The sequence below is a fragment of the Globicephala melas genome, chromosome 3 (assembly GCF_963455315.2).
Source record: "Globicephala melas chromosome 3, mGloMel1.2, whole genome shotgun sequence".
Lineage (NCBI taxonomy): Eukaryota > Metazoa > Chordata > Mammalia > Artiodactyla > Delphinidae > Globicephala > Globicephala melas.
The window spans coordinates 107,441,943-107,466,595 of NC_083316.1; the positions used below are offsets into that span (position 1 = coordinate 107,441,943).

The 24,653-nt window shown below is 35.4% G+C and overlaps 1 protein-coding gene across 1 annotated transcript in view; it reads left to right on the forward strand.

The window, feature by feature from the left end:
* Positions 1–23,608, forward strand: part of CHSY3 (chondroitin sulfate synthase 3) — a 276,125-nt gene extending 252,517 nt beyond the window's left edge. Inside the window, exon 3 of the mRNA XM_030869728.2 lies at positions 21,189–23,608. Coding sequence (XP_030725588.1) covers positions 21,189–22,751 — 1,563 coding nt within the window. The 3' untranslated portion in view covers positions 22,752–23,608. The remainder of the gene's footprint in view (positions 1–21,188) is intronic.
* The last annotated feature ends 1,045 nt before the right edge of the window (positions 23,609–24,653 follow it).

Sequence of the window (24,653 nt, forward strand, 5' to 3'; positions counted from 1 at the left end):
CTCCCATCTTCAGACAGCCCTGGCCCTGCATCATTTACAGCATACCAGGTACTGGCGATAGAGTGAAAAGACGACACAGTCTTAGCCTTCAGAAAACTCCCAAATTTGTTGTGGAGACGTGTATTTAGATGAATAAACTAATGTAAAATTAAAACTGGGTTAAATAGTGCAGAAGAATGGTACCTAGTGCCAGGAGAACATATACCAGGCCTGATCTAGTCAGAGAAGGTATCCATGCGGCAGTGATATTTAAGATGAGTAATAATTAAATAGAAGAAATGGGAGTGAGAGATGGAAGATGATTCCAGGTAGAGGGAAAGGCACGTGCAAAGGCATTAAAGGGAGAGAAGAAGCCAGTATGGCTGGAGCATAGAGGGTGAGACGTAAGAGAGAAAGCTGGAGAGGAGTGGATTATTCTATGAGCACTGGATGTCGTTGATGGGGAAAAGGAGAGTCACATGATCATATATGGGTCTTGGAAAGATGACTCATGTTGCATCATGGAGAACTGTTTGTAGAGTGGCCAGATGAGACATGGTCAGATAGGTGACTGTTGCAGATATGCAGACAAAGTTCTCGGTATCTTGGGCCAGAGTGGCTGTCCTAAAGATAAAAAGAAGAGAATTAAGATTCAAGTGATAGTTGGGAGGTAAAAAGAGATTGAAATTGGTGATGAGGGTTAAAGGAGAGCAATGATATATTAATGATATATGGAGTCTTGACATGGCATCATTATTGCAAGAATCACTTTCCCAATTTAATGTTTGCTTTTAAATTTTATTTCTGGTGTTTTTGATATGGGAATATTTTACAGTTAATGTAACATTAAAATCTAATTTTTATTTATTGTTTATACGTTTGTTTTTGCTTAAAAAATTCTCCACATGCTTAGAAAATGTAAATTACCTACTTACCTACATTTTTCCCATTCTTTTACAGTATTTTTTTTCTTGTTGTAAGGGCTGAAGCTAGTAGGATTTAGGTCTTTAATACATCTGAGATACACACATATGTACATGCATACATGTATATAATGTATTCAGTATAAATGTGAGGTAGGTAAGGATCTAAATTTATTTTTTCCTTGTAAATAACTAATTGTCCTATAACCCATATATTATATTGTGATTCCAAGTCATTTACCTTTTTATGAAGTATTTTGACAATAAGTGTGCCACTGAGATTAGCCCTACAAAGTATTAAAAAATTATATTCATGTGAATACTTTAAGTGATCTGTTTTCTTAAAAAATAACCCTGTAAATATTATGTAGAAAGTAATTTAAGTGCCCTGCAGTATTGGGAGGAATAAGAGTCATGAAAACAAACCCCAAAGCTAGTGTGAATTCGAGTGTATATAGTTTTGCTTATTTACAAAATACATCTTTTTAAGTCATTGATTGTACTAATTATAGTTATATTCCTCAGCTCTCATCTGTATTCTTCTTGGAATTCTACCTTTGCCTCTTAGGACTAAAAATAAGTCATTTAATTTATTTTATCTGCTCTGACAGAAAAAAATTTTTTTACGAACTCCTTCTAACCTCTTTTGAAAGATAACTGTACAGACTTGAAACCCAAATTACCCTTTTCTCTTTTACTAAAGCTAATGAGTGCACTGTGACATTAACTGGGTTTCATGAAATGATTTTATCAATCTGTCATATAAATTATGTTTTTCTGTTGTGTCAGCTTGATGTATGTGAAACAAAGATGCGGTATACCCAGTCTCCAGTAAGGAAATATCAATTAGAAAGGTCAAAATGACTCAAGTCATTGTGTTTTCATTTCCAGAAAACTTGCCTTTTAAAAGATGAGGCTTTACTTATTTTTAGTTTAGCACCATCTTGGAAACACCTACCTGTTAATTAGAACTGTGATTCCCTTCCATTCCCACAGCAGTACTGAGCCCATGCAGAAGTCGACAGCACTATAATTAGGAATTTTCTTCTAAGAAAAACATTATAATAGACATCCTGCCATGCTTATTTTATTTTAATTGGGTGTTTAGCTCTAGGGATCTTCATAATTTTTCATAAAACTTTAATGTTAGTAAAATCACCTGCAAGGAAGCACTGCTTATCTCCTTGATTATACCATAAGGAGTAGGATCTTAATTTGAGCCTTTCTTTTCTTTTTTTTAAGCTAATGAGAGCAAAGAGTTTTAAGTGGATCAACACAATGCATCACCAAGTATTGCTTATGACCTGTTTGAAAGAAAAATTACACAGGACGGAGTTAAACAGGGCAGGAAGATTTTGTTCAGAACTGTCACAATAGGGGAGAGAGATTGAATTCAACTACCTCTGAAACACAAGGCCAGGAGAGTTTTTAAGTGCTGGGGTGAGGTAATGAAAAAGTACTGGAGGACTTTAGCAGGGACGTTGGTCAGTGTTATCAGGCCATCTGTGTTTGCTAATCAGTGCTTACGAAAGTAAGCCTCCCACCCTCCCCCAAAGACAGGGGAGACAGGATCTGTCTTTCTTGATGATTACATTTCAAAGGGATGGTTCCCAGCTCCTTGAGAAAGAGTCCTGGGTTACAAAACCGGCAAGAGGCTGGAAGAAGATTTACATCTCAAAGGATCAGAGGAGGCATTTACAATTACAAGTTTTCTAAAGTAAATGTTCCAAGAGAAGAGAGGTAAGGGACCTTAAGTCGTGAGGAAACCTGTCCACAATTTAGTCAAGCTGAAGGGAATGCCGAGGCCATTTTGGTCACCCATTGATGAACTACTAGATTTTACCTGATGATCTGGGAACTGGGCGAAAAGTCCAAGTCTTTTCTTACAGGTAAAGGATATCCAATCTTAAAATCTTTACATTTTATGGATAACTAAAGGCTGCTCACAAGTAACTTACTAAATTAGATGTTAGCATATAGCAGGGAAGCCTTTGCAATCTGCTTTAGAGTGCCAGAAATTTCACTATCTGAAGTTTACCAAATAATAATAATAGAGACACCCATTGATGCCAGACACTCTTTTAAGCATGTTTTATGTAATGTGCACAACAGTCCAAGAGCTCTTCTTTTCCCAGAAGTTGTAACTTGTCCGGGGTCAGACTGGGAATGGAAGAGCAGATCTCAAAACCAGGGCTGTGACTCCAGGGCCAGGGTCTGGGCCCAAAAGAGACATGCATGAGCACAAGCTGAAAGAATGACAGAGGCACGTGCAGAAGAGGATCATATTTCTTTTTTCTTTCCTTTAAATAACTGAAATGTCCTCCAAAGCCAGTCCTAACTCCACCCACTTTAACACTTCCTACCTAAGCCTTAGTTTTGTCCTGCTTCTTGAATGGAAGACAGTCTTGTCTCTCTGCAGGTGTCAAAGGCCTTCTTCCAGCTTTGCTTTCATTATTGTTTACTGTGGTCTCTCAGCAGCACTTCATTTATTTATGCAGAAATTATTAATGTGACAGAAGTCAGACTGATTTAGAATCAGTTTGGACTCCTACGATCATTTCACATTCCAGTGGCACAAAGCAGGAATGAAGATGGTGTCCTCGACCTTTCTTTCTGCTTGGGTGATGACATCAATTACGAAAACAGTAAAAAGATGTATGACTACCATCAGTCATGGTCCTATAGCACTGGCCTGCAAGTGACTACTTAAGTGCGATATAAAAGCTTTAAGATGTGTGCCAATTCTTGTACAACCCAGATATGTGAAGACTTCTGTTACATTTCACTTTCTAACTTAAATATTCAGGGACTTCCCTGGCAGTCCAGTGGTTAAGACTTTGCCTTGTGGGTTCGATCCCTGGTCAGGGAACTAAGCTCCACATGCCTCGCAGCCAAAAAAAAAAAAAAAAACATAAAACAAAAGCAATATTGTAACAAACTGAATTAAGACTTAAAAAAATACACTAAAAAAAAAAAGAGAGAAACGTTCAGAAGCCTGGGAAATAACGCAGAATGCTGATAATTTGTCATTAGAGAATCAAAGTTCTTACAGTAAATGTTTTGATCCCTGTTTTGGTTACCAACTAGTTTGGGGGTGAATATGTGAATTTATTAAAAATTAATCATAAATATTTTATTAAGTACTGTTCCCAGGCTACCCTCTGGGAGCAGGTTACCTAGAAAGGCATACAGTCAAGTAAAGCAGTGGGTACCAAATGGCATAATTAATGCAGTGAGCACTTGTCAAAATTATACAGCTGTTCATAAATTTATATATTTAGTGCTTGTCTCCCCCATTAACTAGTTAACTCCATGAGGGCAGGGACCATGTTTGTTTTGTTGCTGTACCATAGCAACTGATACATTTTAGAAACTCGATATTTTTAAATGAGTGAATGAGTCATTCATTCTGCAATTAAGAGAGGCAGTCAAAAGGCTGGAGAGGACTAGATCAGGACAGGTTTGGTCAGGGAAAGTTACTGAAATTGTCATACTGTCATAGATCTGTTATCTTCCTCATGTTTTCAAAGTTTATATTAATTGGATTCCTCTAGCTTTCCTGAGCATCTGCTATGCAGATGACACTGCACTATGTTCTCCTCCCCAACTTATCCAATAAGACTGTACTCTGTAATGTACTGACAGCCAAAGTCAATTTTCTACATAATGAATATGAAATTTTCACTCCTAAGTCTTGAGAATATAATGTCTTATTTTTATTTCAGAGTATGTTTAAACACAAACCTGACATAAGAAACTACACATAAACCAGTTAACACTGAACACTGACTGCATGATGGCCCTCCTTCTATGTGTTGGGAGGTCATCAAATTTTAGCTTCTTGCAAATGGCACTCCACATTACCCTGAAGGTCACTAGAGGAACATTAATGATGATCACTAAAAATGGTCATGTAGCCCAAATTCAAAATTACAGAAGTACATGTCATTCTTTTAACAAAATATCATGTCTCCTCCATTCTTATACCTTCTACCTTAGTGGATAATATGATGTTCATTCAAACTAATAAGCTTATGATCAGTCTTTCGTGAGGTTAAATGATTGGTTACTTGAATTTGGGGATAATGGAAATAACAAATCAGCAGCAACAGCAACAGAGAAAATCTTTAACTGTAGCTTTAGCACCTTTATAGTTAAAGAGGAATCATCTTGGGCTTTGAAAGCTTTCCTAACTGGAATAAAACCCATGAACTAGAAAGCAGATTGTTTTCTTTTTTTATTTGGAAAGCGAGGTGTAATTTTATGCATGATCAATTCCATCGTATAGTCTATACATTTCCTCCGATGGAAAAGATACATTCCTTAATTGTGTCAGTGTCTTTCCAAATTGTACGGCAACTACTACCTTTACATTTTGTTTTTGAAAGGTCTTGAAAACCTAGTTTGGATGTGATAACCTCTCTCTTTACCATCGTCTAATATAAGTTATGGTGTGATAATTAAATCACCAGTGAAGGGCATTGTTAAATTATATTGATATTACATGAAAAAAGGATGTGTGCAGGTTTACAAAGTGGCAACTTGAAAATTTCTTCAAATTCTTCTTTGCCTATTTGCTGTAATAAATTGTGAGTAGAATAAAAGGTTTAATGAAATATTAAATGCAAAAAATTTACTTGACTATTTACCAAAGATTTTAAAATATGTACAGGGGAAGTGAATTGTATAGGTTTCAGCAATCATCTGCTGTTATCTTAACTATGTATCAGGAAGCATCTATGTGATCACTGCCTGAATGTAGGTATGTCAGGCTAAATCTGGCAAACTGATATGCAATCAAGTCAATTATCATTAGTTTTCTATTTTTTTAATCAATTACTTTATTTCTAACAGGGTAATTTTAATTAAGCTATATGGGGGACTTGACTGGTGGTCCAGTGGTTAAGACTTCGCCTTCCAATGCGGTGAGTGCAGGTTCAATCCCTGGTCAGGGAACTAAGATCCCACGTGCCTCTCAGACAAAAAACCAAAACATAAAACAGAAGCAATATTGTGACAAATTCAATAAAGACTTTCAAAATGGTCCACATCAAAAATACCTTTAAAAAAAAATAAAGGTGTATGGGTTTATTTAAAGTAACAATTGATTATATGCCATAATATCATTATAAACTGAAATCTGATGAAAAATCTTAGGGATTTTTTTTCTGATTTTAAATCTCTTTGATGTTTGCCTAAGATAGCATGTGTCCATAATATACTCTGCTGGGAAATCTATATCACATGATGATTTTCTATGTTGTCTGAAAGTATTTTTATTTTATTTTTTAATTTTAAATGGATTTTATCATGTACTCATATATTTTAGTTATCTGTTTTTGAGAAGGAATTGAGGCAAAGAAAAATGAAGTTCTTTTTCAGGAAATCTTCAACTCTTGCTATTTATTCATTGATTTAGTTTTAGATGTTTTATTTGAAAAAGTCCATATAAGGCAGGTTTTCATTTTGAGTGGGTGGTGTTTTAGGATTGTTCAGGTCATGCGCCACCTTTGTTCAGATACTGGGGCTCTTTTGTGGTCATTGAGTATTAATTTTTTTTCAAGTCATCAAGCACATCCTGTTTTGTGGTTTTTGTTCCATGCATCAGGAATTTCACCTGTATCTATAAATCTTTTGTGATATTTTTCTTGTAGCTTTGATCTGAAGTGACAGACTCCACTTGGCATATTCCCTTCCTGCCTGTCAATAGTTCTTATATGGGATTTCCCTGCCATCTCCCAAAACCAAAGAACAATCACTTGCTACCAAACTGGTACAGTAATCAATGACAAAGTGGTCTATTTTGTACCACGATATTCCATTGACAACCTCTGGATGGTGGCAGGGAACACTGTGGTCTCCTTTGAAAGTATTTTTAAACTGTAGAGCATATATACTGCTGAGAAAACTTCATCACATGTAACAGTGTCTGGAAGCTATTTTCTGTGTTGTCTGACAGGTTGTTTTTTTTTTTTAAACTACAATAGCTAACAAAATTAAATGTAACAGGAAGAAAAATACCAGTTTTAATGGTACAGATTGCCCATATGAGATTGTAGTTTGGATCTCAACCAAGATTAAACTAGCTAATTAAATAGAGGCAAATCATACAGAGCTGAAATTAAAACGTATCCATTTACCAGATTGTTTTGGGCAGGATTCCTTTGGTTGCAAGTGACAAAATCACAACTAAACTACTTGAATGAGAGAAGAAACTACTGTCCTAGGAAACTAGGAAAGTCTGAGGGTGATCTGTCCTTAGGCGCAGCTCAATGCTGTGTTCAGTGCCCTCAACAGTGCTCGGTCTTTCTTTTATTGCTTCTCTGCCGTTGTCTGCCCTTGACTTGCTTTTCTTTCTGAGGAATTATAATGTGCAAAATGTGAGCCTGTAGCCAAAGAGAATGATTTTTTTGCTCATGCCCATGAATGAAACTAATCTGGAGTAAGCCATTTATAACAAAGAATACTAATTGGCCATACTGTGATTTGTTCCCCTTTAGGAAAGGTGAGGTTCATGTGGAATAAAAGGGAAAGAAAGATTTTTTTTAACCATCTTAATCATTTCTAAGGGTACAGTTCAGTGATGTCAACTATATTCACATTGTTGTGCAACAAATCTCTAGAACTTTTTCATCTTGCAAAACTGAAACTCTATACCCACTGAACAATTCATTTCCCCCTCCCCCAGCCTCTGGAAACTACCATTCTATTTTCTGTTTCTATGAGTTTGACTACTTTAGATATCTCATATAAGTGGAATCATACAGTATTTGTCTTTTTGTGACTCGCTTATTTCACTTAGTATAATGTCCTTAAGGTTCATCTATGTTGTGGCATGTGACAGGATTTCAAAAGGAAAAGACATTTCACAATTTTTTTTTTTTAAGGGATAGCCAAGAACACAAATGCCCTCAGGCAACTTAAATTCATAAAACAAACATAAAGAAACCTTATGGGACTGAAAATAACTGGAAAATGCACTGCTCACTTAACATTTTTCAGATTCATTCAAAACACTGAGTTTACCAGTTAAAGAAAGGCAAGATCACATCTGTAGCCTTTGGGCTAAAAGTTTTAACACCTTCTTTTAAGTAGGCTTTGGGGATGATTTCTTAAAAAAAAAAAAAAGAGACAATTTTTGTATATAATTTTTTAATTAAACCTTTTATTTTGAGATAATTATTGATTCACATACAGCTGTTAAAAAATTATGCAAAGAAATCCCATGGATCCGTTAAGCAGTTTCCCCCAATGGCAAAATCTTGCAAAACTGCAGTGAAGTTTCCCAACCAGTATATTGACATTAATATATTCCACTGATCTTATTTAAATTTCCCCAGTTTTTCTTATGTTTATTTCTGTGTGCATACACACGTGTAATTTCATGCAATTTTATTACTTGTGTACAATGAATTTTTAAAGTAGAGTTTGTAGATTACATGTGGCTATTTCCAAGGTGCTATTATTTTTATAAATCTTAGTAGCAAAATATGTAATGCTGTTAATTTTATGTGACAAACATGAAGAAGGGTATATCTTATACTTAAACTAGATCTTTGCTTTCAAATTTCAAAACTTACTCAAACTATATACCCTTTAACATTTTCTCGTTCTGTCTATAATTATAGAATGATATATGAATATTTAGTTTTCCCAAACCTTTCTTCTCCTTAATATTTAGAATTAGGTACTGTTTTCATTGTGTCATTATTACCAGAGAAGTAGGACATAGTTTAAGAACTTCACTGTTAATATTTGAAGGTAATAATTGAAGGGAAATAATAGTGTTAATTTAAAAGTTTACTATTTTGCTCAGAATGTTTATATTTACTGGTCTTATAAAAGACAGATCATTAGGCGTTTGCATTAAGGGCAGCAAGACTCTCCATTTAGTTATGTAGAACTGTATAACTAAATCATAGTAAAATGAGTTTAAATATTTGCAAGGCAAATTACACAACCCTTAGGTACGTAGTCACCATTATCTTTTACACCTCTTTAATGATTTATTATTTCCTTGTTCACCTTCATAGAGTTTGTACTTCCTCGAACAAGAATACCTTCTTTTCCCAAGTCTTTCTTAATCTTATATATAGGAAGAGACTCAAAGAGAATTTTCTAAGTTATTGAATACAAAATCCTTTTTAGGAAAAATGAAGTGACATAATAGGAACAAAAGACATTGCAATAAATTGAAATAGCTTCTTTATATAAATAAATTAAGGACATTTTCTCTTCATAAAGAAAAATTAATGTAATTATTTTCTTAATAAAGAACACAAAGCTTTCCAATAATTACATGGTCTCTTATTTCCCCTTCATTTCAGCAGAGACCTTATGAAGACAATTCAGTCTTTTAGTTTTTAGATGATGATCTGAAGTTAAATGATGGCTGTACTGAGCCTATTTGAATTATTTTCTAGGGAAAACTTAATCAAGGCCATTCTCGTTTACTCATTTATTCAATACTTACACTAATAATAATAGTAGTAAAAACAAGTAACAACTTCTCTGAGTCCTGAATTGTTTCTCTCTAAACCATCATAACTCTTTATTTTAGCTTTCTTAATTTCTATCTCTTCCATCCTAACTGAGCCTTCCACTGTTTATTCTTTATTTTCCTTATGATTTTGTTTTCACGTCTATGATAGTTTATTTTGTATTCTTTATTTCTTAGTTTTGTGAACTCCCATTTCATCTGTACCATCACATTCCTGAGATCTTATGTTTCTACTTTGTTGTTTCCCAAGAGAGAGGAAAATGCTTCTTATGTTTTTTAGAACAGTCGTTTAATGTTTTCCTGTTTCATGGCTTCTTTTCTGGGGGGGTGTGGGGCTGATTTTCATCTAGTCTTTTTTTCTTACAGAAACTTTGTGTTAGTGCTGTACTATATCCCTTTTTTAGAAAACATACTTATCTCTGGAAAAATTATCAACACTCTTCCCTGGACAAGTCCTTCACCATAGATATATTTTGGCTGAGATGTTTGTTACCATTCTAAGCTTTCTGACTTCCCCAGAGAAAAGGCATTGGGTTCTCTGCTGCCTCAGGTTAAAGCTGCTTCATGAAGACATGGTTTAACTGTTTAATTCTTTACTTTCTGTACCTCTGTCTCTTCGACTTTTCTTCTACTTCTCTGAAACAAAATACTTCCAGGAGGGGCTTGTTCTGCCAGCACAGGTCACCTCAGTTTCTGCACCCACAGCCGTATATATAGAATAAGTTTTATGGCCTGCACTGTCAGGCAGTATGTTTTTCTTGGTTAGTTCTTAGGTCAACTGTCCTTGAACCCTTTTGCCACTGACAGAGCTTGGCCTTTTGCTACTTTACGAGCTTTGCAATGCTCCAGAAGTTACCTTGTCCCTGTTTGCTGTCAACTTCTTAGTATTTCTTTCAACATTTTAATTGTTGAAATGAACTCCTTTATTTACATAACTATGATCATTCAGGAAATTATCTATGCTATGTTATCATTATTTTTTTAACACCTTTATTGGAGTATAATTGTTTTACAATGGTGTGTTAGTTTCTGCTGTATAACAAAGTGAATCAGCTATACATATACATATATCCCCATATCTCTTCCCTCTTGTGTCTCTCTCCCACCCTCCCTATCCCACCCCTCTAGGTGGTCACAAAGCACCAAGCTGATCTCCCTGTGCTATGTGGCTGCTTCCTACTAGCTATCTGTTTTACATTTGGTAGTGTATATATGTCCATGCCACTCTCTCACTTCGTCCCAGCTTACCCCTCCCCCTCCCCGTGTCCTTAAGTCCATTCTCTACATCTGTGTCTTTATTCCTGTCCTGCCCCTAGGTTCTTCAGAACCCTTTTTTTTTTTTTAGATTCCATATATATGTGTTAGCATACAGTATTTGTTTTCCTCTTTCTTACTAACTTCACACTGTAGGAGAGTCTGTAGGTCCATCCACTACACTACAAAAAATGCAATTTCATTTCTTTTTATGGCTGAGTAATATTCCATTGTATATATGTGCCACATCTTCTTTATCTATTCATCTGTCAATGGACACTTAGGTTGCTTCCATGTCCTGGCTATTGTAAATAGAGCTGCAATGAACATTGTGGTACATGAGTCTTTTTGAATTATGGTTTTCTCAGGGTATATGTCCAGTAGTGAGATTGCTGGGTCATATGATAGTTCTATTTTTAGATTTTTAAGGAATCTCCATACTGTTCTCCATAGTGGCTGTATCAATTTACATTCCCACCAACAGTGCAAGATGGTTCCCTTTTCTCCACACCCTCTCCAGCATTTATTGTTTGTAGATTTTTTAATGATGGCCATTCTGACTGGTGTGAGGTGATACCTCATTGTAGTTTTGATTTGCATTTCTCTATTGATTAGTGATGTTGAGCATCCTTTCACGTGTTTGTTGGCAATCTGTATATCTTCTTTGGAGAAATGACTATTTAGGTCTTCTGCCCATTTTTGGATTGGGTTGTTTGTCTTTTTGACATTGAGCTGCATGAGCTGCTTGTGTATTTTGGAAATTTATCCTTTGTCAGTTGCTTCATTTGCAAATATCTTCTTCCATTCTGAGGGTTTTCTTTTCATGCTGTTTTTGGTTTCCTTTGCTGTGCAAAAGCTTTTAAGTTTCACTAGGTCCCATTTATTTTTGTTTTTATTTCCATTTCTCTGGGACATGGGTCAAAAAGCGTCTTGCTGTGATTTATATCATAGAGTGTTCTGCCTATGTTTTCCTCTAAGAGTTTTATAGTGCCTGGCCTTACATTTAGGTCTTTAACCCATTTTGAGTTTATTTTTGTGTATGGTGTTAGGGAGTGTTCTAATTTCATTCTTTTACATGTAGCTGTCCAGTTTTCCCATATGCTATGTTATAATTAATAAATCTAAAAGAAATGGAAATTTAATGTAGTAGATTAATAATAACATACAGCTGTATCTTGGCATTTATTCTTCCAGTCTCTGATTTTTATAATAATTTTTCTATAACTTCTCAGATAATTTCCTTCTCAGAGGGTGAGATTTTGGGTGGTACACTTAAAACACTGGGGTCAGTCAGGACATATTGATGTCACTTGCCATTGTGATTTTGTTAGTGTGAAATGATTTTTCCTTTCAGTATAAGGCTCTGGAGGTACCATGAAATCAATTGAAAATTCTGTAAAGGAAATGAAGCCCTGAATTATTTCAAACAAGCTAATATAATTTAAAATGTGTATTTTATAGTTTTTCTTAAAGCACTTTTGCTACATTAAAAATTTAGTGTGATAAGTAGAAAAACTGACTGCTTATGCTAGTTTTAGTCATAACCTCATTACTGTCAGTCGACCCTTGGTTAAATCACTTAACACTCTTGAACCTTGGTTTCCTGAAACCCCCACAATAATTTATCTTTCTGGTAGTAAAATATTGAGGACTTTTGTTAGGAGAAGGTACCTAATGGCATGTTAGATACATTGAAGCAGTGAGTGTATGTGGCCAAATTATAACTGTTCCCAAGCATTTCCAGAAGTGAGCAAAGATGAAGCAAGCCTAGAGGGTGCTGCTCTCATCCTCTGAAAACTCCTAGCTAAAAAGAGCAATCTCAGGAGGAGGCTGGCAAACCCTTTTTTTGACTGTTTTCTATATACCAGACATGATGTTAAGCACTGTATGTGTGTGTGTGTGTGTGTATATATATATATATATATATATATATATATATATATATATATATAGTTCTATTGAGCAACATTTTAATATACATTGAGGTGGTTGGCATTTTCCCTTTTATAGATTAGGAGACTGAGATTTACACAGATTGGCTAGGAAATGGCTTAGAAATGGTGGAGCCAAGGACACTACATAATGATTAAGGAATCAAACCAAGAAGAAGATATAACAGTTATAAATATATATGCACCCAACATATGAGCACCTCAATACATAAGGCAATTGCTAACAACTGTAAAAGAGGAAATCGACAGTAACACAATAATAGTGGGGGACTTTAATAACTCACTTACACCAATGGACAGATCATCCACACAGAAGATGAATAAGGAAACACAGGCTTTAAATGACACAATAGAACAGATAGATTTAATTGATATTTATAGGACGTTCAATCCAAAAACAGCAGATTACACTTTCTTCTCAAGTGCACACGGAACATTCTCCAGGATGGATCACATTTTGGGTCACAAATCAAGCCTCGGTAAATTTAAGAAAATTGAAATCATATCAAGCATCTTTTCCGACCACAATGCTATGAGATTAGAAACCAATTACAGGGAAAAAAACGTAAAAAACACAAAAACATGGAGACTAAATAATACATTACTAAATAACCAAGAGATCACTGAAGAAATCAAAGAGGATATCAAAAAATACCTAGAGACAATTTACAACAAAAACACGACAATCCAAAACCTATGGGATGAAGCAAAAGCAGTTCTAAGAGGGAAGTTTATAGCAATACATGCCTACCTCAAGAAACAACAAACATCTCAAGTAAACAATCTACCCTTACAGCTAAAGGAACTAGAGAAAGAAGAACAAATAAAACCCACAGTTAGTAGAAGGAAAGAAATCATAAAGATCAGAGCAGAAATAAATGAAATAGAAACAAAGAAAACAATAGCAAAGATCAATAAAACTAAAAGCTGGTTCTTTGAGAAGATAAACAAAATTGATAAACCTTTAGCCAGACTCATCAAGAAAAAGAGGGAGAGGACTCAAATCAATAAAATTAGAGATGAAAAAGGAGAAGTTACAACAGACACCGCAGAAACATAAAGCATCCTAAGAGACTACTACAGGCAACTCTATGCCAATAAAATGGACAACCTGGAAGAAATGGACAAATTCTTAGAAAGGTATAACCTTCCAAGACTGAACCAGTAAGAAATAGAAAATATGAACAGACCAATCACAAGTTATGAAATTGAAACTGTGATTAAAAATCTTCCAACAAACAAAAATCCAGGACCAGATGGCTTCATAGGTGAATTCTATCAAACATTTAGAGAAGAGCTAACACCCGTCCTTCTCAAACTCTTCCAAAAAATTGCAGAGGAAGGAACACTCCCGAACTCATTCTATGAGGCCACCATCACCCTGATACCAAAACCAGACAGAGATACTACAATAAAAGAAAATTACAGACCAATATCACTGATGAACATAGATGCAAAAATCCTCAACAAAATACTAGCAAACAGAATCCAACAACACATTAAAAGGATCATACCCCATGATCAAGTGGGGTTTATCCCAGGGATGCAAGGATTCTTCAATATACACAAATCAGTCAATGTGATACACCATATTAATAAATTGAAGAAGAAAAACCATATGATCATCTCAATAGATGCAGAACAAGCTTTTGACAAAATTCAACACCCATTTGTGATAAAAACTCCCCAGAAAGTGGGCATAGAGGGAACTTACCTTAACGTAATAAAGGCCATATACAACAAACACACAGCAAACATCATTCTCAATGGTGAAAAACTGAAAGCATTTCCTCTAAGATCAGGAACAAGACAAGGATGGCCACTCTTGCCACTATTATTCAACATAGTTTTGGAAGTCCTAGCCCCAGCAATTAGAGAATAAAAAGAAATAAAAGGAATACAAATTGGAAAAGAAGAATTAAAACTGTCACTGTTTGCAGATGACGTGATACTATACATAGAGAATCCTAAAGATGCCACCAGAAAACTACTAGAGCTAGTCAATGAATTTGGTAAAGTTGCAGGATACAAAATTAATTCACAAAAATCTCTTGCATTCCTATACACTAACAAGGGAAGATCAGAAAGAGAAATAAAGAAGCAATCCCATTCACCATTGCAACAAAAAGAATAAAATACCTAGGAATAAACCTACCTAAGGAGGTAAAAGACCTGTACTCAGAAAACTATAAGACACTGATGAAAGAAATCAAAGATGACACAAACAGATGGAGAGATATACCATATTCTTGGATTGGAAGAATCAATACTGTGAAAATGACCACACTACCCAAAACAATCTACAGATGCAACACAATCCCTATCAAATTACCAGTGGCATATTTACAGAACTAAAACAAAAAAACTTAAAATTTGTATGGAGACACAGAAGACCCAGAATAGCCAAAGCAGTCTTGAGGGGAAAACACGGAGCAGGAGGAATCAGGCTCCCTGACTTCAGACTATACTACAAAGGTACAGTAGTCAAGGCAATATGGTACTGGCACAAAAACAGAAATGTAGACCAGTGGAACAGGATAGTAAGCCCAGAGATTAAACCCATGCAGCTATGGTCAACTGATCTATGACAAAGGAGGCAAAGATATAAAATGGAGAAAAGACAGCCTCTTCAATAAGTGGTGCTGGGAAAACTGGACAGCTACATGTAAAAGAATGAAATTAGAACACTCCCTAACACCATACACAAAAATAAACTCAAAATGGACTAGAGACCTAAATGTAAACCCAGACACTATAAAACGTAAGAATAAATCACATAAATCACAGCAAGATCCTTTTTGACCCACCTCCTAGAGTAATGGAAATAAAAACAAAAACACATGGGACCTAATGAAACTTAAAAGCTTTTGCAAAGCAAAGGAAGCTACAAACAAGACGAAAAGACAACCCTCAGAATGGGAGAAAATATTTGCAAACGAATCAATGGACAAAGGATTAATCTCCAAAATATATAAACAGTCCATGCAGCTCAATATTAAAAAAACAAACCCAACCAAAAATAGGCAGGAGACCTAAATAGACATTTTTCCAAAGAAGATATACAGACTGCCAACAAACACATGAAAGGATGCTTAACCTCACTAATCATTAGAGAAATGCAAATCAAAACTATGAGTTATCACCTCGCACCAGTTAGAATGGGCATCATCAGAAGATCTACAAACAACAAATGCTGGAGAGGGTGTGGAGAAAAGGAAACCTTCTTGCACTGTTGGTGGGAATGTAAATTGATACAGCCACTATGGAGAACAGTATGGAGGTTCCTCAAAAATCTAAAAATAGAACTACCATATGACCCAGCAGTCGCACTCCTGGGCATATACCCAGAGAAAACCATAATTCAAAATGACACATGCACCCCAATGTTCATTGCTGCACTATTTACAATAGCCAGGTCATGGAAGCAACCTAAATGCTCATCGACAGATGAATGGATGAAGACGATATGGTACAGATATACAATGGAATATTACTCAGGCGTAAAAAGGAATGAAGTTCGGTCATTTGCAGAGATGTGGATGGATCTAGAGACTGTCATACAGAAGGAAGTAAGTCAGAAAGAGAAAAACAAATTTCGTATATTAACGCATATATGTGGAACCTAGAAAACTGGTACAGATGAACCAGTTTGCAGGGTAGAAATTGAGACACAGATGTACAGAACAAACGTATGGACACCAAGGGGGGGAAGTGGTGGCGCGGAGTTATGGTGGTCTGATGAATTGGGAGATTGGGATTGACATATATACACTAATATGTATAAAATAGATAACTAATAAGAACCTGCTGTTTAAAAAACTAAATAAAATTCAAAATTCAAAAAAGAAATGGTGGAGCCACTACTCAAGTTCAGATCTGGCTAATTTCATTCTTCTGTCCATTCTGCATAGTTTGGTCCTCCCTACATACAGAGAGAAAATACGGATATCCTCTATGATTCTTAATGGAAAAAAAGACATAAATTCACGATGTTCTAATCATTACCTCACTACCTAGAGTATGTGTGAATGTGCTATTTTTAAGGATTGCCCCCCTCCCTGACTTTGTCTGCTTGTAATATTTCTGCAAAGGAATACACTAGAAAAATAAGCACTATATAGGCAACTTGGGTTGTAATGATGTGAGTGGTGCAAGTTAGTTAAACATTTTAATACTGAGATATTTTTTCTTCTATAACAAATGTCACCTTTATCAAGTTGTGCAATATTAATCACTTCAGTATCACTAAAGGAGCTAGGTAAATCTACAATTTAACAGTCTGCCTCTGAGCAATGTTTCCTATTTAATTTAGCATGTTCCCTTTTCTTAGTAAAACAAAGCAGGCCTCAAGAAAGAATAGTTTCAGAGAGCCAGTACTTTTTAGAGGTGGTATAATTAGTATTCTATATGCCATTAGATTTTTTTTAATCTTGTTGCATACCAAAAAAAATCCATGGAAAAATTACATAAAGTAAAATATTGAAGCAAATTCAGGTAAAAAAAAATAATACATGGCTGATTCATTTTGTTGTGCAGTGGAGGCTAACACAACATTGTAAAGTAACCATACGCCAATAAAATTTTTAAAAAAATAATACAAAACTGGAGATATAACAACCCACTTATATGGATTTAATTTAACATCAAAGTTTCAAATAAAAATTGGCTTGTGTATTTAGAAAAAAAAATACTGGATGTAACTGAACTACTGTGTTTTGAATCAAGTCCAAAATCCGTCTCAAAATATCTAGGGTTATATTCTTCAAGGTCAGATGATGTTGATTTGAAAAATCTCTCTGAGTATACACTAAGAGCCGGGTGAAATACTGGAGATAAAGAATCTGCCATGGTATTGGTCTTACACCTTTTAGGTCATCTTCTCCATGAAAACTTCTCTGATACTCATATTCTCTCTCTCTCCTCACATATCTACACACATTTATATACATACATATCAGAAAAACCTGCCTAACTCCACATGCATGTATATGCATATTTTAAAAGGTCATTTATTAATTGTAGTATAACAAACATATCTTAAGTAACAGTTCAGTGAATGTTCACAAATTAAATGTATATGTGTAACCACAACCTAGGTCAACAAATAGAATATTACCAGCCCTCCAGAGCTCCCTGCCCACTTTCTTGATTTTTGCTCACTGTTCTTACAGCTAACAGCATACGTTAGCTTTACCTGAATTTCATATGAATAGAATTATACAAAATGTATAATTCTTTTGTGTATGGTTTCTTTCACTTGTTTGTGATTTGTGAGATTTGTTCATGTTGTTGTGAGTAGTAGTATTTCATTTATTTTAATTGACGTATTGTTTTCCATTATGTTTATTTATCTATTCTACTCTCGGTGTACATTAGGGTTGCTTTCAGTTTGGGGGGTATTATGAATAATGTTGCTGTGAAAATGTATGTATATATACATGTATGTATTTTTAGATATATGTATGTATGTATGTGTATTGGGCATGCAGCTAAGAGTAGAATTACTGAGTCACAGGGAACGTACATGGTCATTTTAGTCAATACAAGTTTCCACAGTGGTTGAACCAAGTTACATTCTCACCAGCTGTATATGAGAGTTCCAGATCTGCTATTTTCACAATGCATTATCAGCCATTAACCATTTTCGTAGATTAAAATCACATTGTGACTTTAAATTGCATTACCCTGATGATGAATGAACTAGAGAAGGTTTTTGTGTATGTTTATCAGGCTTTTACATATTCTCTTTTGTGAAGTGCCCATTCAAGATTCTTTTTCCATTTTTAAACTGGGTTTGTCCTTCCCTATTAATTTTTACAAGTTCATTATATATTCTGGGTACTAGTCCTTTTTGGTAAGATCTATTAAAACTATATTCTCCCACTCTGTAGTTGACCTTTTATAATCTCTTAATGGCGTTTATGAGAAATAGAGTTCTTAATTTTAATGTAGTCCAGTTTACCAATCTATTTTTATGATAAGTACCTTGTGTCCTATTTAAGAAAATTCACCTAACCAAAACACAAGCAGATATTTTCTAGTGTTAACTTTTAGGAAAAAAATTTAACCTTTCATTTTTATATCACCAGTGCATCTGGGATGGATTTTTTTATTGTGGGATGTAGGGGTCAGCTTTTACATTTTTCCATATGAATATATATTACTGAAAAGACTGCCTTTCCTCCACTCTCCACTATCATATTTGTCATAAGTCACAAATCATATGTCATGTGTAGGTTTCCATATGGACTATTTTGGTCCTTTCTTCTATTTGTTTATCCTTGTACCAATATCATACTTCTAAATTTCTGTAACTTTTGATCTGTAGTGTATCTTTTTTTAAGATTATCTCGAATATCCTTGACTTCATTTCTACATAAATTTTAGAATCAACTTGTTAATATCAGCAGCAACATATACTTTTTTAAAATGGTGGGGTTTGTATTGGAATTGCCTTGAATCTATATATCAATTTGGGGGTATCAAATTGGGGAGAATTGGATTCTCACAGTAAATCCTAAACAAAATATTTGCAAATATATTCCAGCGATATATAAAGAAGATGAATATCAAGATCATGTTGGGTTTATTCAAGGAATACAAAGGTTGTTTAATATTAGAAAATGAATCAGTGCAATTCACCATGTTAACAGAAAAAAAAAGCATCCCATAATCTTCTCAATGGATGCAGAAAAAAATATTTGATCAGCTTTAAAATTCACTCATGGTAAAAATCTTAGCAAACTAGAAATAGAAATGAACTTCCTTAATGTGTTAAGGAGCCATGTTGACATCTTCTTTCCTGATGTTGAGACTGAAACAAGAACGTATCTGCTCTACCACATTTTACTGGAGGTTCTGGCCAGCAACAAGGAATCTAACTAACGAACTCAGACTTTTTACTTAGTGGCTTCTGTAGAGTGAGAGTTCAACAACACAAGTGGCAGCTGCCAGTCTGAAAAGTGGCAGAGTGTCACTTCTACTGTAGTTTTTTTTTTTTTTATTTTGCGGTACGTGGGCCTCTCACTGTTGTGGCCTCTCCCGTTGCGGAGCACAGGCTCCGGACGCGCAGGCTCAGCGGCCATGGCTCACGGGCCCAGCTGCTACGCGGCACATGGGATCTTCCCGGACCGGGGCACAAACCCGTGTCCCCTGTATCGGCAGACGGACTCTCAACCACTGCGCCACCAGGGAAGCCCCTACTGTAGTTTATTAAAGTCGTAACAAAAGAAAGGGACATAGCCCCCACCTCTAGATTGGAGGAGTGTCAGAGAATTTATCACCACAGATATGCCACACATTCGTACATGTTAGGAGCTGTTTATTTTTCACAATAAAACTTGAGCTCTAGGTTGGCTGAGTATAATATGAATCATTAATTTGCTTCCTTGGGGTCTTCCTGGGCTGTGCTCTATTGTTTTCATCATCGAATGTTGCTATAGAGAATGTTGTGGCAAGATTCATTCTTTTCTGACTTTACAGACAAATTGGGTTTTGTTTGTTTATTTTGCTTTTTTTTTTTCGCTTGGCCTAATTACACATAGATATACACCTTCCTTTATTTTAAGGGAAATATGTCCCTCAGACATATCTTATGTATATATTTGTATTCCTTTACTATATATCCAGATGTATTATATACCCAAATTTTAACAAAACTTTATTTATTGTATGTATATAGATCCAAACTTTGATACAAACTTTTAAATATATATCAAATATATACATTTATATGTGTGTATGCATATAGACATATATGCCCATACTTTTAACCTATATTTTAAATTTCTGTTATTTTGCTACATTTTCTCAAATCCCTTCTTTCTATGTTTTTCACAAATCTCTTTTTATGCTTCTTATAATGTGAGTATCACTGATTTTATTTATCTTACTTAGCTCATTTATCTATTCCTTGAGTTCTTTTTGAGAGGGGAGGGAGGAGTGTATTGTCCTTAATTTTTTTATTTTGTCTATGGTTTTGGATATGTATTCTTAAGTTTGCAATATTCCTTTCCTCCTTTTAAAGAATGTATTTGCAGATATCTCATGCTGCTGCCGCTGCTGGCTCTCCTCCCCCTCCTTTTCCTTCACCGCCTCTCCTCCTCCATTGGTACTTATCTTGAATGGGTGTGATGGAGGTTTCTTTATTGACTGGCAGAGGAGACAGCTGGCAGTTTGAAGTGTGATCTCATTTTTGTTCCTGCCTGAGCTTTTTCTAGATTAGCAGAGAGATTTTCTGGCTTATAAGGATGTCAGGCATTTTGAGTATGATCCTTTAAATAGGCAGTGTAGATCAATATAGTTTCTGTTCCACATTACCTTACCAAGAACTTACTCTGTAAAGATGGTATATCAGGATGCTAAGTAAAATGTAGGTCTCCTCTAGGGCTGATATTACCATTCCAAGAAACAGGGCATTGGTTTACTCCTCAGAGTGAGCCCCTGTTTTGGAAAATCCATGCTCTACCCACCTGTCTCACCCTCACAATGATTCATTATGGGGTTATGGATGTAGTCGATTCTTGTTTTCTTTGATATTTTAAACTTATTCTAACATCTTGATTTCCTTCTCCTTTTCAGATGCAGCAGCTGTTCCATGAAAATTATGAACACAATCGGAAGGGTTATATCCAAGACCTTCACAACAGCAAAATCCATGCAGCCATAACACTTCACCCAAACAAAAGGCCTGCCTACCAATACAGGCTTCATAATTACATGCTTAGCCGCAAAATTTCTGAACTTCGCTACCGCACCATCCAGCTCCACCGGGAGAGCGCTCTGATGAGCAAGCTCAGTAACAGCGAAGTGAGCAAAGAGGACCAGCAGCTGGGAGTGATGCCTTCTTTCAATCACTTCCAGCCTCGGGAGAGAGATGAAGTGATAGAATGGGAGTTCCTGACAGGGAAGCTCCTCTACTCAGCATCTGAGAACCAGCCTCCCCGACAGAGCATCAGCAGCATCCTGAGAACAGCGCTGGATGACACCGTCCTACAGGTGATGGAGATGATCAATGAGAATGCCAAGAGTAGAGGACGGCTCATTGACTTCAAGGAAATTCAGTATGGCTACCGCAGGGTTGATCCCCTGCATGGGGTGGAGTACATCTTGGATTTACTCCTCTTATACAAAAGACACAAGGGGAGGAAACTGACTGTGCCAGTAAGACGTCACGCCTATCTTCAGCAGTTGTTCAGCAAGCCTTTCTTCAGAGAAACTGAAGAGCTAGATGTCGACAGTCTTGTAGAGAGTATTAACAGTGACACTCAGTCATTCTCCTTTATATCTAATTCTTTAAAGATATTATCTTCTTTTCAAGGTGCCAAAGAAATGGGAGGGCCCAATGAAAAGAAAATACATGTTCTTGTCCCTCTCATTGGAAGGTATGACATTTTCTTGAGATTCATGGAGAACTTTGAAAACACTTGTCTTATCCCAAAGCAGAATGTAAAGCTGGTCATCATCCTTTTCAGTAGGGATTCTGGCCAAGATTCCAGCAAGCATATTGAGCTGATACAAGAATATCAAAACAAGTACCCTAAAGCAGAAATGACCCTGATCCCTATGAAGGGAGAGTTTTCCAGAGGTCTTGGTCTTGAAATGGGATCTTCCCAGTTTGACAATGATACTTTGCTGCTATTTTGTGATGTTGACTTGATCTTCAGAGGAGACTTTCTCCAACGATGTAGAGACAATACAATTCAGGGACAACAGGTGTACTATCCCATCATCTTTAGCCAGTATGACCCAAAGGTAACCAATGGGGGAAGTCCTCCCACTGATAATGACTTTGTCTTCTCAAAGAAGACTGGATTTTGGAGAGACTATGGATATGGAATTACCTGTATTTATAAAAGTGATCTTCTGGGTGCAGGTGGATTTGATACCTCAATACAAGGCTGGGGACTGGAAGATGTAGATCTCTACAATAAAGTTATTCAATCTGGCTTAAGGCCCTTCAGAAGTCAAGAAGTAGGAGTGGTGCATATTTTCCATCCAGTTCATTGTGACCCTAACTTGGACCCTAAGCAGTATAAGATGTGCTTAGGATCCAAGGCAAGTACTTTTGCCTCAACCGTGCAACTGGCTGAACTGTGGTTGGAAAAACATTTGGGTGTCAGGTACAATCGAACTCTCTCCTGACAGTCCAGGCAACACATATTGCCTTTTTAAAGGGGAGTTTACCTCATTGTTGGTTGTTGTTATTTTTATTTTATTATTGTTATTTTTATTATTATAATTATTATTGTTATAATTTTATTTTGTTGTCCTGGTCTTAAACTACTCTTGGTTGTCTTCCAAAGGGTGTTTGTTGACCTCAAACAAGAAGAGTCTGCGGTTCACTGATATTTCAGATTTCTACTGAAGTCAATAGGTATATTACTTTTATATATCTTTGAGATTGAGATTGAGTTAAATCGTGGCAATCAAATGACTTTTGAAGCTCATTCATCATGAGAGACAGCTTAGAAGAATGTTCTCTTGGGGCTTAAAGATGCAATATCGACTTTTCTTTCATTTGTCAAATTCAATGTGATACGAATATTTACTGGTGAAAGGTACCACAAAAGTGCTTTATGCTTCCTATGGGGAAGGGACTCTGTAACATAAACTTGAGTTTTGTAATTTATACAAGGACTTAAATATATAGACAGTAATTTTCTTCATCTTTAGAATTTTTAAAGGAAATGAACACTTATGATTGTATGTTTATTTTTTAAAAAAAAGTTTTAAAAATTGAGGAGTTTGTTCCACAAGCAACCGGTACTGGCTACCCTGGTCTTATGACAGTTATCTGCTCCTCACAACTGTCTGCTATAAATGCGAATGAATTTTATTTTCTCAAGGAAATATGATTTAATTAAATATTCATGTACATTTTAGAAGCTTTATGAAACAATGTCCTTCATTTGCTGGCAAGAAGATAAAATATGACAGAACCTGGTTATTTATAATAAAACACAGGTATAACAATATTCTTTTTCAAAAACACTGAAAAACTTGTGTTGTTTCCTTTTAGTCAGTCATATTTGATGTATTTCTTAATGGTCATACTCACCGAAACATGCTTGCTACACAGGCTGGAAAAGTTAATATGGAATTATGGGCATGATATTTATATCAGTATGCTTTAAGTCCTAGCCTTCATTAAGTGATTAAAATGAGCAGTTTTTAAGTCAGTAATTTACAATCCAGGGGAAGTATTCCTCTTCGATCTCATTAGCTTTGTGATCAAACTGAACCAAGAACAGGTCAGAAATGGCTTTTGATATGGATTGGTAGACGGCTCAAAGATACAAAAATAAATGCAGAAATTATAAATATAAAATTAATTTTACAAAAATAATACTGTAATTTATAAAACACCTAGGAAAATGTCATTTAATTTCATATATCATTCTTTCTCAAAACTGAATCAATGGTGCCCAGTTTGTAGAAAAATATAATCTCATTCAAGAAATGTAAGAAAAAATGAAAATCTGTACAAGAAGCTCTTAGGAAGGCATATTTTTAAAATTTCATTTTGTAAATAGGTAATATATTTGCATAGTTCCAAAATCAAAGAAAAATTTTAAATGTCTACAGCTATGAGTCTCACTCTCTATTCACTCAGATCTGCCCTCAGCTGCACATGACCAGCATTTTAGGTGTATATATGTTTATGTGCATGCTTGGCATGCACAGAATGCTCAGAATTCCTGATGTCATAAAGACACGTATTTATTTTTTCACTCTTTATACACAAAATGCAGCACTTTGTACATACTGTTCTACACTTTGATTTTCTTTTTTCACACAAGAACACTAAAATTTGCATCAAAATTGATTTGAAAGCAATTGTAAATTGTTACCATTATTTGGAACTGATTGCCAAGAGGCCATATAGCCTTTGCCTTAGTAATGGGGTTTCTTACATGGTAACACTCTCTTTCAGTGAAGACATTTTAGGGGCTTCAGAAAAAATAACGTTGCTTAATATTGTGACATCTTAACAACGTAAGGTTCATTAGAAAGGAATTCATGGCACTTTCATATGTTAAAAAT